Source organism: Aulonocara sp. 'chitande type north' Nkhata Bay, linkage group LG4 (genome assembly GCF_057382095.1).
Source record: "Aulonocara sp. 'chitande type north' Nkhata Bay isolate Kocher_YH1m ecotype deep benthic linkage group LG4, A_spYH_male_GT1.1, whole genome shotgun sequence".
In the NCBI taxonomy this organism is placed as follows: Eukaryota; Metazoa; Chordata; class Actinopteri; order Cichliformes; family Cichlidae; genus Aulonocara; species Aulonocara sp. 'chitande type north' Nkhata Bay.
The window spans coordinates 15,003,315-15,020,955 of NC_141347.1; the positions used below are offsets into that span (position 1 = coordinate 15,003,315).

Sequence of the window (17,641 nt, forward strand, 5' to 3'; positions counted from 1 at the left end):
TGTAGTGTTGTGGATAGTATTGTGTTGTGTGTCAGAACAATGAGGCGACTGCTGTCTCCAGGTAGAGACAGGAGTGATACACCTGCTGCTGTCAGACCTGCAGGTATCAGGCTGTGATGTTCTCCTTCATAGTGGACAGAAATAGTTTTTTTGGAGTGGCACAAATAATTTGTGAGGCATCTTATTGAATGCAGAACAGCTGATGGTTCTGTAAATAGTTTGAAATGGTTATAAAAAAAAAGGGTAAAAGGTAAATGGCTGCAAATAACTTTGTTTGCAAAACTTGTGCAGAGGATTTTAAAATTGACAATTTATATTTGCATTTAAAATTATGAAATATGATTCAATAAACATGTTTGTGGTTGTTACAGTAAAAAATATAACTTTCTACTCGGATTTTATGTTTTTTGTCTGCTTTTATCAATTGTGTTAATACAGTATGTAAAAATGAAAACATAACTGTAAATTCAGACACGTGAGGTTGTGCTGAAAAGGATGATACCAAACAAGGCAAAGTAAATAGTTTTCAAAGGTGAAATGTGGAGGGAAAATTAAAAGTAGTTAAAAATGGCCAATTATACCCTGGACAGAGGGTTAAACATTTTTTTTAAAGTAATGCAATAGTTACTTTTCAATTAATTAATTACTTTTAGAATCTTGAAACTCAGTTACTAACTCAGTTACTTTTTTGAAGAAGTAACTAGTAACTATAATTAATTACTTTTGCAAAGTAACTTGCCCAACACTGATAATAAGTAAGCTTATTTAATAAGACATAGACAGTCACACAGCACTGTACACAAAAAGAGTGCAGTGGTGATAGTTTTGAATGTCTTCGGGCAGGTTTTCAACTTTTCTTTGTGTTGTAGCTTTTGCATTCAAACACCAAAGAAAGGGGGATTTTGTTGGTGTCCTCTTTAGGATAGGGATTTGTGTCAGTGTGGGTGTGAAATTTATGGTTTTCAGGGTTTCTATCGGTTTTTATCATTATTTCTTTTTACCGTTTTTCCCATTAACTCGGTTTCCCCAGGTCTTTTTCCATGTGTTATGAATAAATCTTCCTTTTTTGTACGGGTACTGATTTTATTTTGTTGTATTTATCTGCGACACCTTAAAGGCCGGTCCATGAAAATATTGTCAGACATAAACCGGTCCGTGGTGCAAAAAAGGTTGGGGACCGCTGGTCTAAAGGGTCTTTGCATCACCATCACCTGACTGTATGTGTGACCTTAGGACCACTGCCCACTTTCTACTCTTCTTCCATAGTAGAAACCTGAAGATTAGACAAGCTGAAAGGAAGCACAGACGAAGAGAGTTCTTCATCTGAAAAGAATAGTAAACAAAGAGCAACATATGAATAGTTAAAATAGAAAAGAGTAGCCTTTGGGACTGTCCTTTCTTTGGCACTAAAATGCAATAAATATTTCTTCCACCTACAACAGAATGCCTGAAATATTTTTTCCCACAGGGGAAACATGGTCTTATGACAGTTTCCACAACACTTATAAAATATTAGTATTGCGTAAAACAAATTCAAAATGCAGTAGCAGCTCTTTCATAGGAGCCAGAACATTACACATTTAGTACAATATAAATAGTAACGCACTGAAAAATGTAATGACATGTATATTGCATGTGCATGGTAAATTCAGCATATGTGTTCATGGATATCATCATAGTTGTCTACATTGCCTTCAAATGTTTTGTTGTTGTTGTTATTCTCAAGACAAATTAATTTCTGATCAAACAGCACCAAGAAACCTGAATTACACAAGAAGAAAAGAAGAAAATTAGAAACAAATGTGCCTTAAAATGGTAAGTGTTCAGTGTCTGAAATGTGAAATGACAGCACTAAAAGCTCTGATACAGTACAGGACAACTAAACAAGTAAAAAACAAAATAACTGCAAAAATCCTTTAAGAATAATTGAATTCAAAATAAGTGAATCAGACATCAAGAGTTTCTCCTTTTATATCATATCTTATTCTCTTTCATCATCACGTGTGCATTGATCATTTATAACAAGAGCAAACATAAAGACGGCTGAATACAGGCAATGTCCAATCCTTTTGGGGATCACTAATATACCATAAATACCAAACAGTATATAAACAGGAAGCACTGTGAGCATATCATACCAACAGATTCACACATTAAACAGAAATATAAAATGATCAGAGTTTTTTTTAAAATAATGTTTCATGTATTTACATTTATATCATTTTGGAACTCTAAAATAAACCCAAACAAAACAGTAAAACACTGGGCATCACACTTTATATTGTCAAAAACACTGATCAGTTCAACATTTTCTATTGAAAAAGTGCCAAATAAATTGCGGCATTGTTATTATATTGTTTATTTCCTCATTATTTTCAAGAACCAGCAGCTCACATATCAGTTTTCACGTTCCATACATTCAAAACCAGGGATTTGTCTTTGGCATACAGTTAATCTTCTATATAATGTATATAATATTTCTTTAGGAGAAGCTGGGCTGTGAATGAAACAATCAACAATTTTCAGTAGTTTCATTCCATAACTCTCCTGTCACAATCAATTTTCTATTTTCTTTTTTTTTTTTGCATAGTTTTATAAATTCAAACGCAAACAGTGCTGTGCAGTCTGGGTTTTTAAAACCAACATTTAATACCAACACTGTCATTGTTTTTGTTTTCCCCACTATACTGTGGGACTTAAGCCAAATACAGCCTTTAAACTCCCTTTATTGTAACACTGTTAATTTTGATGTAATAATTCATGATTGTTCCAAACATTTTGCATAAGCTAAGTGTGTACCTAAGTTTTGATGTTGTGCTTGGATGATTTTTGTACTTAATTCTGGAGATAGATGTATCCTGTACCACAACACTTATAACATATTAGCATGAAAATGCTTGTGAAATATCAACAGTTTGATTTTTCATGGGAATGAATCCTTGAAAAATCCAGAGTTCAGTTCCAGAGCAGTAGCACATACATAATGTGTGTAAGTTTGACTAGCACTAAATACAGTAGTAACACTTTTATGGCTGTAGCCTGCAAAATATCCAAAGTTATTTCCATAACATGGAGCTACAGTCATTGTAAATCCCACTATTATTAGCCAGCATTAGATATTTGATGATCTATCGGTATCTGCATTTATTGGCTGATGACTGAAAATTTTAAAGTAAAGAAGAGAAGGGAGAAACACCCTTCAACCATGTTATGTGGGTTTGAATTTGCATAGTTTGCCCAACAAAGGGCGCTTGCAACTTCCCTTTTGGCAGTAAATGTGTTTGCAACATCAGTGTTGCATCGGTGTCCCACTAGTCCAAGCAGAGTTGGGCAGTGTACAAACAAGTAAATAAATAACTACACATAGCAACTATCGAGGAAATCTGTTTGTGTTTTCTGTGCCTGAAAGGAGAAAAAATATCAGCCGATATATCAGAATATCTCATTTTAAAATTCACCCAATATTGGTATCGATCTTAAAAGTTTCTCCTTTAACTTTGGTTATTGATTACTATTTAAATTACAAGCAAGGAGATTGCATTGTCATTAGACAAATATCAAGTAAGTTTTCATACCTCTTTACTTGAACACTGTGTCTATGGTAAGACAAGAGTAATTTATATTTTTGGGGATTATGTTGGAGTTAAAAGCACAAAAGTGTCAACAAGACCTTTGCTAAAGATGCACTAACAGATATAGGACCTGCCTAATAAGAGCATCAAAATCAGTGCAGCAAAATATAAACAAATAAACAAAGGTCAAAGCTCTTGAAGATCCAATATCCAAATGTATGAGAACATAGAGACTAAGTGCCCTAATCAAATACTGAAACCTCAGCAATCAGTTGCATGTTTTTATGTGTAAGTGACTGGATAATGAGTAACTGCACCCATCTACATAGGATATCAGTTTTCCAGTAGCTCTAGGCTATAGGGAGAATTCCGAATGTATGTGCAGGTCAGAACTATCCAGGAAGTCTGTGGAAAAGACACTAGGGGGAGTTTGGAGTGATGGACTTTCCTCTTCTCTATCTCTTTCTGTGGTAAGATTCAACCAGTCCATACTGTCCAACCCTTGCTCCCATGACGCCGTGTCTGAGGTATCCATGGGAGAAAGGGGGTGGTTCAGAATGCTGGAAGTGCACAGCATTTGGTTGTGAAGGTCATCAATCAAGCTAAGTAGACCTCCGGGCTCCACCCCGAGAAGAGGCCTTCCAGTGGTGCTTTCGAGGAAGTCCTCAAGGCGCCCACTTTCAGCATGACTAAGGTGTTGTTTCTGTCCTGTGGTGTCGGCCACAGTTTGAAGCTCAGGCTGCAAAGAGGGGTCAGGGTGTGGAGTGCCACAGCAAGGCGGAATGGGGGGAGACGGGGGCAGCAACATCTGGAGTGGTGAGGGAGGAAGTGAACAAGCAGAGGAGTCTTGATTAAGGCGGTTCAGAGAGAGGTCTGGTGGAGGCTTACAGGAAGTTTCTGAAAGGAAAGACAAAGATAACATTAAAACAACAAAAATAGAAAGAACTCTAAACCAAGTATTAGGGGCAAAAGAAGATTATTTACATCTCTCTCTATTTCCATCTGCAGTAATTTATATTTAGTGGCTCGCTCTGTTCTGGAGCATATCTCCAGGGAAGGCTTAAGGCAGTGAAACCAACAGCACGACCCCCACACAGAACCCAGCAGGTATTAGTGACAACAAATCAAAACACTGATTAAGTCAGAAACCTACAGAGTAACTAAATATAGCTTAGAGCTTGACCAATCAGCGGGCCAATATTACTGGCTGATATATGCTATTTGCTGATAACTTTTAAATGAGATGTGATGAAAATGTGATGACAAAAAGCCAATAGGGGAAAAAAACAACAACTTTGGACCTCTTGAGCTTTTTCAGTGCCCCTGCTTCTCCAGATTGAGTTGAAAATGGTGATGAACATGTTGTTGAGGGCAAAAAACTCGAACATGATCTATCTATCTATCTATCTATCTATCTATCTATCTATCTATCTATCTATCTATCTATCTATCTATCTATCTATCTATCTATCTATCTTGAGATCTTGAGATCTTGAGATCTTACCTCCTCTCTGCAAGATGATGTCAATGAAGTCATCTTCATGATCTATGTCCTGATGAGAAACAACATGTAATGTTTTAAACTACATATAGTGTTACTATATGATACAAATGCCTCATGTGAAAGCCCATGATCAAAAACATAGTTTAAAAAAAGGGTAAATTTTGCGACTGAAATGTCTTTTTTAATCATCATACTTTGTCATCGGGAGATGAGGCTGCTGTCTGAACAGAAGCCGGAGATACAGGACTAAACAAGTCCTCCAGATTTGGGCACACCTCCTGGTAGAGATAAGATGAAGTGAGCGAAAATGAATGAAGAACTAAAAAGTTCCAAGTCCTGTTCCAGGCCCACCATGACAAATTATTCACATCAATGCTGGATTACTTACACCCTGAGAAGGAGATGAAGGGGTGTTTTTTCCTGAGGGAGCAGGCTCTTGGTCCCTGAAGAATGGCTGTAGACTGGGAGGTGCTGACAAACACTGAGCTGTGCCCTGGTGTGGTTTCTCTACAGACACTTGAAGTACTCCATTCTGTGTTTTCAATTAAAGAACAAAATTGGAAAGGACTGTAAGCACCGTAAAAGTAATAAAAGTCAGCAGTACTGATGTAGTTACCAGTAAATTTATTCATAAGATGTAGACAAGTTCTAAATCAAGTGTCACAGAAGGCAAAACGAGACACGGAAAAATTGCTAATCAGGATACAGTGTTCCACTAAATCCTGAGGTGTTTGAGGCAGGCTTTGGCCGAGTGACCACGCGCTCCAGCACACCTGCACTCGGCAGGATATACTGTGCATCTCAATTAGCCAAAATGCAATAGAGTCTTTGTTCTTCCTCCATTAACACCGTAAATCATCGTAATGGAGGATGTCGTAGGAGTAATTAGCAAAGCAATAATAATCAGCATCGGGCTAGTGTCAGAGACTTATCAAGGACCGCTGTCATTGTCTCAAACAGCATACATCATTAATTTTCGATGCGATTGCACTCACTAGAGCAGTTCCCTCACACTCTCATGTTTCTCTATCTCTTTGTGGCGCATTAACAGACTTGTTTCAGCACTGGAGATGGCTCAGGGTGTGTGTGGTTTTCATTGAGATTAAACTGTATAACTCATCAAATATAAAAAGAAATGGTACAAATATTTAAGAAAATTACTTGAGATCTTTTATACGGAAACTTCATGGATAGCAAATAAAAAGATCCCAAGGATTTTGGTTTTTCTCCTCTCACTGTAGTCTAATAGAGATAAATGATATTTAAAAATACAATTGCTTAAAGCCTTGAAGACGATGTGCCTTTTCAGATCCTTGATATGACAGATAATCTATATACCTCAGAGTCAGCAATTTTTATTACAAAATTTTGCTACAAAAGAAATATGCTCTGAGCTAAAACCCACTCAAAGTGGCATATTGACCATACTGATCTACTGTAGTGAAATGTAACACTTTAAGTTTTTCAATACAGTTACAATGGGGTAAAAAAAATAGCTGATCCCCTGTTGAAGATTCTCTAATTGTTATGGTAGTTTTGTGTTAATGGAGAGAGACAGAATATAAACCAAAAATCCAGAAATGTACATTGATTTTTATGTTAATGACCGAAATAAGTACTTGATCCCAAAGTAGAGAAACTGTTGTTGGTTAGCTCAGTAGTAAGGCATTTCTTGTAGAAGGTCACCAGGTTTGCACACATCACAGGTGACCCCCCATCTTTAAAGAAATCTTAAACTCCTTTTGGTTTCTTCGATGGCTCTTGGCAACTCAGAGCTTCAGCTCTCTCCACAGATCTATGAAGCGCCTTGAGGCGACTTTTGTTGTGATTTGGCGCTATATAAATAAAATTGAATTGAATTGAATCTTCTATAAGACTGAAGTCGGAAGACTGCCTAGGGTACTCCATGACATTAATGTGCGTCTTTGGTCACTCTTTTGTTGCCTTGGCGGTGTTTTGTGTCACTGTCATGCTTGAAGACCCATTCATGATCCACCTTCAGTGTTCTGGCTGACGGAAGGAGATTGTCATCCAAGATTTTACTGTACATGGCCCTGTCCATTGGCCCCTCATTGAAGTCATCATGTACCCTCAGCAGAAAAACAGCTCCAGTGCAGAATGTTTCCACCTCCATGCTTGACTGTAGCATTGGTGTTCATAATCAGCATTTCTCTTACTCCAAATATGGTGAGTTAAATTGATGCCAAATAGTTTGATTTTGGTTTCTTTTGACCACAGCACTTCCTCCCAAGCCTTCAAATTTAAGATGGGCCTGTACATGTGGCTTCTTGAGCAGGGGATCCTTTTGGGTGCTGCAAGATTTCAATCTATTACACCCCATGAGGTAAGATCTTCCATGGAGTGGCAGGCCAAGAGGGATTGATGGTCGTTTTAGATTTCTTCCATGGCGCCTCAACAGATCCTTACCTTCTCATCAAGTCTTGTAATCGATTCCAGCCTTGTGCAGATTGACATTGTTTGACAACTCTTGGCCTATGGTGGTGGAGAGGTGGAGAGAGACAGATAGCCTCACTACTTTTAAAGATTAGGCCTAACACTTTCTGTTTTGATAAAACATATAGTTAGGGCTGGATCAGGTGACCCTGAATTCTCCCTTAGTCATGCTCCAGTAGGTTTAGGTTGCTGGGGGGTTCCCATCATGACCTGAGTGCTTCTTCTTCTGTCACCTTTTTGACTCACTATGTGTTTATACACCTCTCTGCATGTAATTATTAGTTACTATTAATTTCTGGCTCTCTTCCACAGTGTGTCTTTGTCCTGTCTTCATCCCTTCACCCCAACCAATTGTGGCAGATGCCTGCCCCTCCCTGAACCTGGTTCTGCTGGAGGTTTTGTCCTGTTAAAAGGGAGTTTTGTCTTCTCATTATTGTTCATAGTTTCCTCTGTTTTTTTCTGTAGTATTTTTGGGCCTTTAGCTTGGAATATAAAGTGGAAACTGTTGTTGTGATTTGGCTCTATATAAATAAAATTGTAAAAGGTTAGAATGGAAGAAAGTGATGCTGTGTACAGGTGTGTTTTATGCACACAACGAGTTGAGATCTTTGATTGATTGACCGATCGATTGACCGATTGATCGATCTTTGTTCCACGTGGGCACATAGCACATCTGTGGAAGCCAGAATTCTGGCTGATTTGTAGGGGATCAAATAATTATTTTACTCAATGAGATGCAATTCAGTTCAAAATTTTATGTAATGTGTTTTTTCTAGAGTTTTGGTTGATATTCTGTCTCTCTGTTAAAATTAAACTACCATAAAATTTTGACGCCTTCCATTTCTTTGTACACGAGCAAACTTATGAATTCAGCAGGGAATCAAAGAATCATTTCTCCCATTGTATACACTACCTAAGCTTGGGCAACAAAGTCATATCAGAAATGTCTTGTTTTAATCCTCACCTTAGTGTGCTTTTTCACAAGCTTCACTTGCATGCTTTGCTGAGCTTTACTATCAGCTCTGGTCAGCTTAACAGGGTTGTGGCCTGGACGTTTGGCTGGAGTAGACTGGAGTCGCTATAGGAACAAATGAGGTAGTTATCAATGTAAGAAGTGAACGGACAGCAAAGCAATGAAACAAATTTCATGCAGTCCAGCTCAATTAACAATGATCTGCTTATCCGTTTTTGGTCTGCCTGTGTACACCACCAACCTAAAAGCTACTCGGCTTCCTGATGCTTCTACAAAAAGGCCAGCCTTAAGCAACATCCACCTGTAGGATCTGAATACAGCTTTGCCCTGAGTTGCTGAGTTGAGCTTGATACTTTTTTGCAGGAAATGCAGAGATCAGTGCCTGTGTGGCCAACATTAATGCTGTATAGACTATATCGCACTATATATTTATATAATAAATTAATCTATGTAAATATGACTGACAAAGCTTTTGTGAGTCAGTCCTTCAACATTTTAACACTAATGCTATCATTGTAAAACTTAAAATGAATCTTCTTAAACATTATGTTGAGAATTGCAGTACTGTTTGATATTCTTTACATTTAACTATAATTGTAATTCTGTAGCTCAAAAAGCAGCAAGATTGCATGCACACTGAGTTTACGTACCTGCAGTGTAATGTGATTGGTTGCCTTTCCCTCAGCAGGGTCCTTTATTTTGTTTCCAGTAAGGTGATTGGTCAGCGCGATCAGAAAATGGTTACCGTTGGTGTCAGTGACCAGGGTTGGGGTGGAGTCAATCTTAAGGTGGTCCAGTGAGAAAGAGGCACTTGAGCCTGACTGCTGTTTCAGGTATGCTTGAGGCACCTGTTCAACAGAAAAGAGAACTTTTATGGGAAGAACCTACACAGTCTAGTCTACACTTCACTGCATACCAGCATGGCAACAAATTAACTTCCGTTTTGATTCATCATACTCAGTGCTTGCTAGATATGATTGTTATAATTATTCTCTTTATTCTAAATTCTTACCAGAGCTGATTGTTCAGGATCCTTCTTAAGAGCAGAACTTTACAAGCAATGCAGTTAAATAAAACTCCAACCCCACACACTATAGATAAAAGACAGTCCTAACCTTAGATGGCTGCTGCTGCTGCTGCTTCACCTGCTGTTTGGGCACCTGTTGCTGCTTCAGCTGTATTTTGGTCTGAATCTGGATTTGCTGTAGTTGTTTAGTCTGTTGTTTAGTCTTCATTTGCTGTGGCAACATGTGCGACTTTTGTTGCTTCAGCAGAAGCTGTTGCTTCAGCTGCATCTGTTGCACGTGTTTTGACTGTTGATGCTGCTGTTGTGACTGCAGCAGGAGCTGCTTTTGCTGGTTTTGAGATTTTTTCTTTCTCTGCTGACAAAGTTTCTGCAGGTCGTGCTGATTCTCCAGCGTCTGATTCTGGATGATGTGCTGCTGCTGCTGTAGCAGGACTTTCTGTATGGTGTGTTGTTGAGCCAGCTGCTCCTCCTGTGTTTGGGTTGAGGACTGTGGCAATCCATGAGTGATTGGGGACTGGAAATTTTTCTCAGGTTTAACTTCTTCTTCCTCAATTACTTCCTGTTTCACAATTACCTTGGTAATATCCATCTCTTGTGAAATAGGTGATTTTTGCGAGGGAAATTGATCAAAGTCCATTGAGAAGGCAACATCGGGCTCATCGAGAGGTTCTTCTTTTACCCCGAGAGGACTGATTGGCTCTGGAGCCTTTCCTCTGTCTCCATTTTCCAGCTGCATTTTTAGCACCTCCACCAATCTCTGTTTCTGCCACAACATCCTGGTCAGCACCTCTATCTGCTTATCTTTCTCCTGCAGCAATCTGTCTTTATCAACACTCAGTACAGGAACTGTGCTCGTAGTGGCTGGGACACCTGAAGATACTGAGGAGCGTCTTTGAAGAGAGGCAGACTTTAAAGAGTATTGACAAGGAGCGGGAGTCGAGCATCGAGGCTCCTCTTTAACGTTTGTGGAGAGCTGAGCAACTGAAGATGGCTGGAGGCTCAATTGGTTGAGAGGTGAACTCATCTATTGAGAGAAGAAATAGGTCATCTATAAGTGTAAAGCAAACTGTGTGTCTGCAGTTTTAATTATATAATGGTTCACCTTACAATATACAAGGAGCTGAAAAATTAAAGGAAAAACTTGAATACTTATGGTCCAGTGCCTCTGTTACAGTGTGGGATCTGAGCGATCACCTTTATTCTGTCATTAAACATTTCTGGCTAATGCATGGGGGCTCTTCCAGGCTGATAGTGTCAGAGGGGCAGCTGAATAGTTGATGAGTACAGAAATAAGAGGAATCATGTGCTGTAGAATTTTTACAGAATTGAACTAATTTTGGTGACATGTCATGGTTTAACATAGCGGTCCCCAACCCCCGGGCCACAGACCGGAACCGTTCCGTGAGTCGTTTGGTACCAGGCTGCAAGAGTTGAGAGTTTTTATCATTATTTTTTTAGCGTTTTTATCATTAACCCTGTTTCCCTGGGTGTTTTCCTGTGTGTTATGAATAAATCTTTTTTTTGGTACCGGTACTGGTTTTATTTTGTTGTATTTATCTGCGAAACCTTAAAGGCCGGTCTGTGAAAATATTGTCAAATATAAACTGATCCGTGGCACAAAAAATTTTGGGGACTGCTGGTTTAAGACCTCACAAAGACATGTAAATTGGGTTTTCCTTTAATTTGTCATACAAATGTACTTCATGTTCATTCATTTTTTATGGTGGAACATGAGATTCACATCATGGATGTGCATCCAGAAAAACTGTGTGACGCTGTCATGTCAATGTGGACCAAAATCTCTGAGGAATGTTTCACTTTTTTTTTTTTTTACCATAGCCATAATGTTTATTTTTGCTATGTTTATAATTATTGTTTTTGTTAATATAATAAAATCTATCATCTTCCGCTTGTCAACTTCATTAGCAATATAAGTGTCTCATTATCAACACTTGTATTTTAGTTTTGATCTTGAACTTGTCAAACAAGGAAGTTCTGAGAGGAAGTGAATTTATCACTGTGACACTTAAATATGTGTAATGCATGGCTTTCTTCAGTAAATTTCTGAAGTCCTCTAAGGTTTATTATAGCAACAAAAAGGTATTACCAGCTCCCCTAAGAGGTCACTGTTAAAACTGGTGTCTTCTGGACTCATGGAGGGAATGAAGGAGACAGCTGAAGAGGCAAGGCTCCCATTGGAGGTCATGAACTGTTGAGGTTTTGCTGCATTTAGGCTCCCACCGCTGCCCACTTCAGTAACACAAAAATGTCCAGAAAGACTGGTATTAGACAGTTAACAGAAAGTTTATATACTCTTTCTAGGATAACCTCTATGCGTGTATTGTTACTGGTGATGATGAATGCAGCGCTCTTGGATGATTTTCCTGCTCCTTCAGCCCCTGGCCCTGTGGTACACCCTGCTGTTGGAGAGGAGGTAGTGTCACTGCCTCGGCTTAATTCCTGATATGTCCTCAGCCTCTCAATGAGGTCGTTTTTGGTGCCGGAGACGGGCAAGTTACGCAGCTTTAATTCGGACTTCAGTTCCGCAACCTGATGTAAAGACAGCATTAAAAACAGAATTGAGATAGAAGAAAGAGAGACGGGGAAAGCAAAGAGATTAGGATAAATTTGAAAGGGAAATCAAAACGGGAACAAGAAGAAGAAGTAATCCATCACTGTCTCATTGTTTAACTTCGCTGAGCTGGTTGGCTCCATCGAATGAAAGAAACCTTGAGGATTTTTTTTCCATGCATCACATCACATCTCCCATTTACTCCATCTAAAGGGTACGAATGTCAGGCCAGCTGCTCCAGCCTCCCTCTTCTCTTTACCTTAGTCTCAGTTCAGGAGTGGTTTCAGTTGTACCATTTGAATGGACCAGTCACCTTCAACTTCAACTCCACTACAACTCCAGATTGTAGAATCAGCTACTACAGCCGGTTAGTCTCATTCCAGCCTTTTGAATTAATCTGCAAACCTGCTTGTTTCACCCTGCCTCTCCTCCAGCTCTAGCCTCTCCTCCAGCCCCCCTGCCACTAGGGGTGCAACGATATTCGTATCGATATTGAACCGTTCGATACAGTGCTTTTGGTTCGGTACGCATATGTATCGAACAATACAAAATTTGTAATTTATTTTATCAACTTTCCTTCTGACGATGCTGTCTGTGTTGAGCGCTCAGTGAATCTGCATTCGACTACTCCGCCTAGGCTCGACAGTGCAGCCTAGGCGGAGTAGTCGAACGCAGATTCACTGAGCGCTCAACACAGACAGCATCATCAGAAGGAAGAGCGCAGGGCAAGCTAGTGAGACAGAAGTTAAGCTCTCCTTGCAACATGGACCTCCCCCACCCTCATTCAGATCTGGCGTTTGGAATTATTTTGGTTTTCATGTGACGTATGACCCTGAAGGTAAGCGAGTCATGGACTAAAGTAAAACAGTATGTTGGATGTGCCACGCAATGCTCAATTACATGGGTGGGAACTAGTGTGTTAGCCCAGTTAGCTCGTTAACGTGTTGGCCGTCTAGCCCCATGCACGGAGCGATCGGCGGTAGCTCGTTAACGGAGATTTGCCGTGTTGTGGCGTTAAGGTCATTTCAACGAGATTAACCTGAAAGCACTAGTGGGAACACAACGAATATGACTGCACATTTACGCCGACATCATCCTAGTGCAAAGACAAGTGGAAGCAGAAAAAAAACAAGCAAGCATGCTACTAACTTTAGCCGAGTCATTTAGACAGCTGTTAGCACATGATTCTCCTTATATGTTTAATATGCTGCTGAGAATATAGCCCAGAAGAAGCGGATAGTATAGCTTTTATTTTGGAAAGAGACATTTCTCTGTAATAAACTCTCTTTTCCAAAGATGAGTGATTCCTCAATCAGATATAGGGCTCGCAATATCGCTAGCCCGACGTCCTGGGGCTAGCGATTTTTTCAGTCGGGCTACCAAAATCTATCTCTGCCCTGCCCGTCGGGCTATTGTAGGAAGGAAAAATATATGTCAATGCTTTTGCATTCTTTCAGAAATGTAGCTGGGTAATTATGTCATTGGCATCGGTGAGCCACTGTCAATATGTGACATATTGCAATCGCGTTTGAATTTGCGCTTGTTTTTTTGCTTTCACTTTGCAATCGCGCGAACTGTGTATAGAGAGCGACAGCACTGATCTGTGAGTGATGATAATTTGTGCACCAATTCCTCTGACATCGTCTTATTAATTGTTAGCTTACTATGCAAACATGACAAGTGAAATCTCCCGCAGCAAGCTTAAACATGTGAGAGGTTGATCGCAGAGAATCGCTGAGCTTATGTGAGTGCGTGTGTAAAAGCAGCAGGATATATATTTTAGTTCTGCTGAACCAAATAAGACAGGTCAGGGTGAAGAAGTGACAGCCAAAGAAAAGCTTACCACAAAACGGAGAAGTTATGACAAATCAGACTATAAGGCAAAAAGAAAGTGCAGCTTTATGGTTTCATGGACAAAATAATTTCTGTGGCTGCAATATGACTAGCTAAATAACCAGGGCTGCACATAAGTGGTCCGCAGGTGCGCATTCGCTGTCAAAATAAAAAACACGCACAAGGGTTAGGGTTAAATTTAAAAACTGTACTTTTGAGTTAAAATATATATTTATAATTTTAATAAATGACAAATTAAAAAGGCATGAACATTTTTTTGTATCGAAAAAATATCGAACCGTGACACCAAAGTATCGAACCAAACCGAACCGTGAATTTTGTGTATCGTTGCACCCCTACCTGCCACTATATTTTTCAAGAGAAATCTCTGGATTCCCTGAACATATTGCTGCTGTGGCCCCCACCTGGCCACAGCCACCCACTTAGCCCTACCATTACTACACACTTTTAATACATCGTTTAACTCCATCCTTTATTGATAAATCGTCCGTTCCTGCTATAAACCTAGCTTGGTTCTGACAGGTCATAGCACAGACAGATATTTATTTAGACTCTTAATTCTTTACTGGATGCTTAGTATGCAGTCATGCATGTTACTCATATTATAAAAACGACACATAAGGTAGGAAAGGTTTCTCTGGGATGTGCATGTCGCTGTGCAATTTACCTTCATTTCATCGAGGTTTGGAGGCAGAGACACTGGTTTGGTTCCACCTAGCGGGACAGAACTTAGACAGGTGTGGACGAAATGTTTAGAGAAGTTTAAAGGTGCACCAGCAGGTCGAGGTGGGGAGGAGGAGGTGTGCATAGACTTAGAGGAGGAAGATGGCTGCTGAGCTGTCTGGGATCTGCTGGGCAAAAATACAGTGACACAAAAGTAAATCTTAACAGGTGCTCTTGAGTTCTGAAAACAGAAGTTTATGTCCAATGTTCCTTCCAGCCTTTGAACGTGCAATCCTTCAGACTCCACAGAAGAGCATGCATCTGGACTTACTTAGTTGGTGCAGGGAGGATGGTGTGGTAGCGCTGCTGCTGCTGACTGAGGATCTGGAGCTGCAAGAAGAGCTGCTGCTGCTGGAGGATCTTGGCATAGGATGAATCCAGATGAGGAGGAGGCTCTTTATCTCCCTTCTGATCAGGAGGGATGTACTGATGGTACTTTAGCTTTTTTATCTGGAAAGCACCCCCATTAACAGCAAGTCATTATTTCAGCACTGCAGTACAGCATTTCAGACAAATATTTGCCTTCTCTTAGCTGTAGCTACACTGGGTATTTGGAATGCCAGCATTAGAATAGTTTCCTCAGAGAAGGAGACGTTTCTACCTTTGGTTTGTCCTTGGTTTTCTTGTGTCTCAGGCCAGAGCGGTCACAGTTTGGTTTGGGTTGTGGCTAAAAAAAAAAAAAAAAAAAAGATGAGTAATTTTAATGAGAGTAAAATGAAACTTTAAACCACATTTTTTGCTTCCCTCATGGAAGCAAAATGAGAAACCCACAACACATGCGAGATTTCCTGTTACCACCAGAGTTCACTTCATCATCTGCAGTTCTGAACAGCTGTCAATAATAATTTTAGCAATTAGCACTAACAGCTAAAATAATCATTTACGAAAGCTCATAATTTAGTCGTCATTGTGACAGGACTGAAGCGGTCCAGTCTAATGTATGCGTGTCTAACAACTAACAGAGCTGAACTGACAGATGTTACCTTGTTGGCACCTGTCCTCAGGAGAGATGACGCCCCTGTCTCATTGGTCAGCTTGAGTGAAATGGGTGACCCAGAAGGAGCTGTAGGTGGGACCTGATTGGTTGGATGGAAACACTGGCTGATCATTCATGGCTAAACTGCAAGGCATCAAAAAGAATCATCCCATTTGAAAAGGTCTTCATTTTTTTAAAGTAGTGAACATCGAAGATTGTGGTAAATGTAAAATTACATAGCAGAAAAGGTTTACATACAAAACGCACAATGTTCACAAATGCTCAATTTGTCCCCCCTCCAGATGCATGGCAAATGTCCATATGACAATCAAACTCATCTCATAGATGTCTGGAGTCGCTGCATCCACTGCTGTTACTTAGAGGCTGGTGGATCGATCCAAATATAAATACTCTCAATACCGACACTGGTATTGGATGGATATTTTGTTTCTGTCCTCTAAGCTCTAACCCACTAAACTGTGTTTGCTAAATCATTATTTTTTGGAAGCTGAAAAAATAAACTTCAAACATGCACTACAACTATATGTTGACTGTCACAAGTATATTATTTATAGCTCATTTAAACAGCAGAAGATCCAAAGTGCTTTAGAGGCAGGAACATTTACAATCCAGTGAGTCATTACATACCGCTCTCCCCTACGTAAGCTGCCTTTGTAAGTTGGAAGTATCTGTATCGGTACTGGCATTAGCAACATTGGTCATGTATTTACTTGGTATGGGATCAAAACCAAAAATCTGTAGTATCAAATCAAATCAAAATCAAATCACTTTTATTGTCACATCACATGTGCAGGTACATTGGTACAGCACATGTGAGTGAAATTCTTGTGTGCGAGCTTCACAAGCAACAGAGTTGTGCAAAATACAATAATGTAAACAAGCAAAATACAAGAATGGTTACATCTGAAACTAATAAAAATATATACAGTATATATAATAGTATATGCATTTCTGGATGTTTATACTAAATATTTTTCTATGTGTGTGTGTGTGTGTGTGTGTGTACACATATTTTACAAATTAAATAGAGTACACAATAAATAAAATATATAAAATAAAATATACAGAGTGAGACATGTGCAAAACAGTGGCGTTACTGTACAGTATGGAGTGCATAATGTTAAAGTTCCAGTAGTGTATGTAACACGACTATAGCCTCTTAGCTTGGTTTGGAAGTACTGTTGTTGATGCACTTCAATGAGGGAAGAACTGGATTTTAATTTATTCAGTAAATAAATCTCCAGGTAGTTTTCACTGCTTTTTATTCAGTAATTAAATGATACAAAACAGTACTTTTCCGTGCATCAGATGGTTGATGTAGCGAAATGCTAAACTTGCTAGTGTGTGAGTGAGTGGGTGCTCAAAATGTTGTTATTTTCCCCTCACCAAAGCCTGGTTATCCCCTCTGTGACAACTGCACCCACTATAAACTCTCCCACACTGTGCTACACCACCACCAGTGGTAAATCTGATGCACGTCACATATACACAGACAAATGCACTAATTCACAGCCTCTACATTGCTTTTAAGCTGTGGATTTACAGTCTTGCATACATTCTGCACAGCATCTTAGTCCCACTCTCTGCGGTGATCCTACCTGTGTAGGAGACGGGATGCCATGGCCTGTCAGTGTTTCCTTTGGAGTGGGCAGAGGTCCCAGGCCCAACGAACAACCCTCCTCACTGACAGATGTGGACTGCTCTGGAGACAGACTGTCATTAGTGTCCTCATCAAATGAAGAGTTCTCTCCTGAGGCTCTTTGAAACTGCGTCTCTGAGAGGAGAAGCATTGTGGGGGAGACGAGGGAAGGAAATAAACATTATCTAGTTAAATTAGACCATAAAATAAATGTACTACCCAGTGATTCTAGGTCCTTGCCCAAGTCTGTGTGCCTGTGTAACACTATCACTTGCATTAACAGGAGCTGAGCCATTGGACTTCTGCTTGTGACTCTAACACCTTGT

General features: G+C 39.7%; 1 protein-coding gene across 3 annotated transcripts in view; it reads right to left on the bottom strand.

Annotated features, from left to right (window-relative positions):
* Positions 1 to 2,560: 2,560 nt before the first annotated feature.
* LOC147332204 (myocardin-related transcription factor A-like) overlaps positions 2,561 to 17,641 on the bottom strand; it is a 38,652-nt gene continuing 23,571 nt past the window's right edge. For 2 of the 3 annotated variants that reach the window (XM_086288649.1, XM_086288651.1), the window contains exons 6-19: positions 17,275 to 17,450; positions 15,663 to 15,755; positions 15,281 to 15,346; positions 14,951 to 15,129; positions 14,624 to 14,804; positions 11,879 to 12,080; positions 11,638 to 11,780; positions 9,619 to 10,554; positions 9,154 to 9,351; positions 8,495 to 8,608; positions 5,465 to 5,608; positions 5,271 to 5,354; positions 5,077 to 5,125; positions 2,561 to 4,469 (exon numbers count right to left, since the gene is read on the bottom strand). In XM_086288649.1, coding sequence (XP_086144775.1) covers positions 3,928 to 4,469; positions 5,077 to 5,125; positions 5,271 to 5,354; positions 5,465 to 5,608; positions 8,495 to 8,608; positions 9,154 to 9,351; positions 9,619 to 10,554; positions 11,638 to 11,780; positions 11,879 to 12,080; positions 14,624 to 14,804; positions 14,951 to 15,129; positions 15,281 to 15,346; positions 15,663 to 15,755; positions 17,275 to 17,450 — 3,107 coding nt within the window. In that variant the 3' untranslated portion in view covers positions 2,561 to 3,927. The remainder of the gene's footprint in view (positions 4,470 to 5,076; positions 5,126 to 5,270; positions 5,355 to 5,464; positions 5,609 to 8,494; positions 8,609 to 9,153; positions 9,352 to 9,618; positions 10,555 to 11,637; positions 11,781 to 11,878; positions 12,081 to 14,623; positions 14,805 to 14,950; positions 15,130 to 15,280; positions 15,347 to 15,662; positions 15,756 to 17,274; positions 17,451 to 17,641) is intronic. The other variant, XM_086288650.1, reaches the window with a different exon arrangement.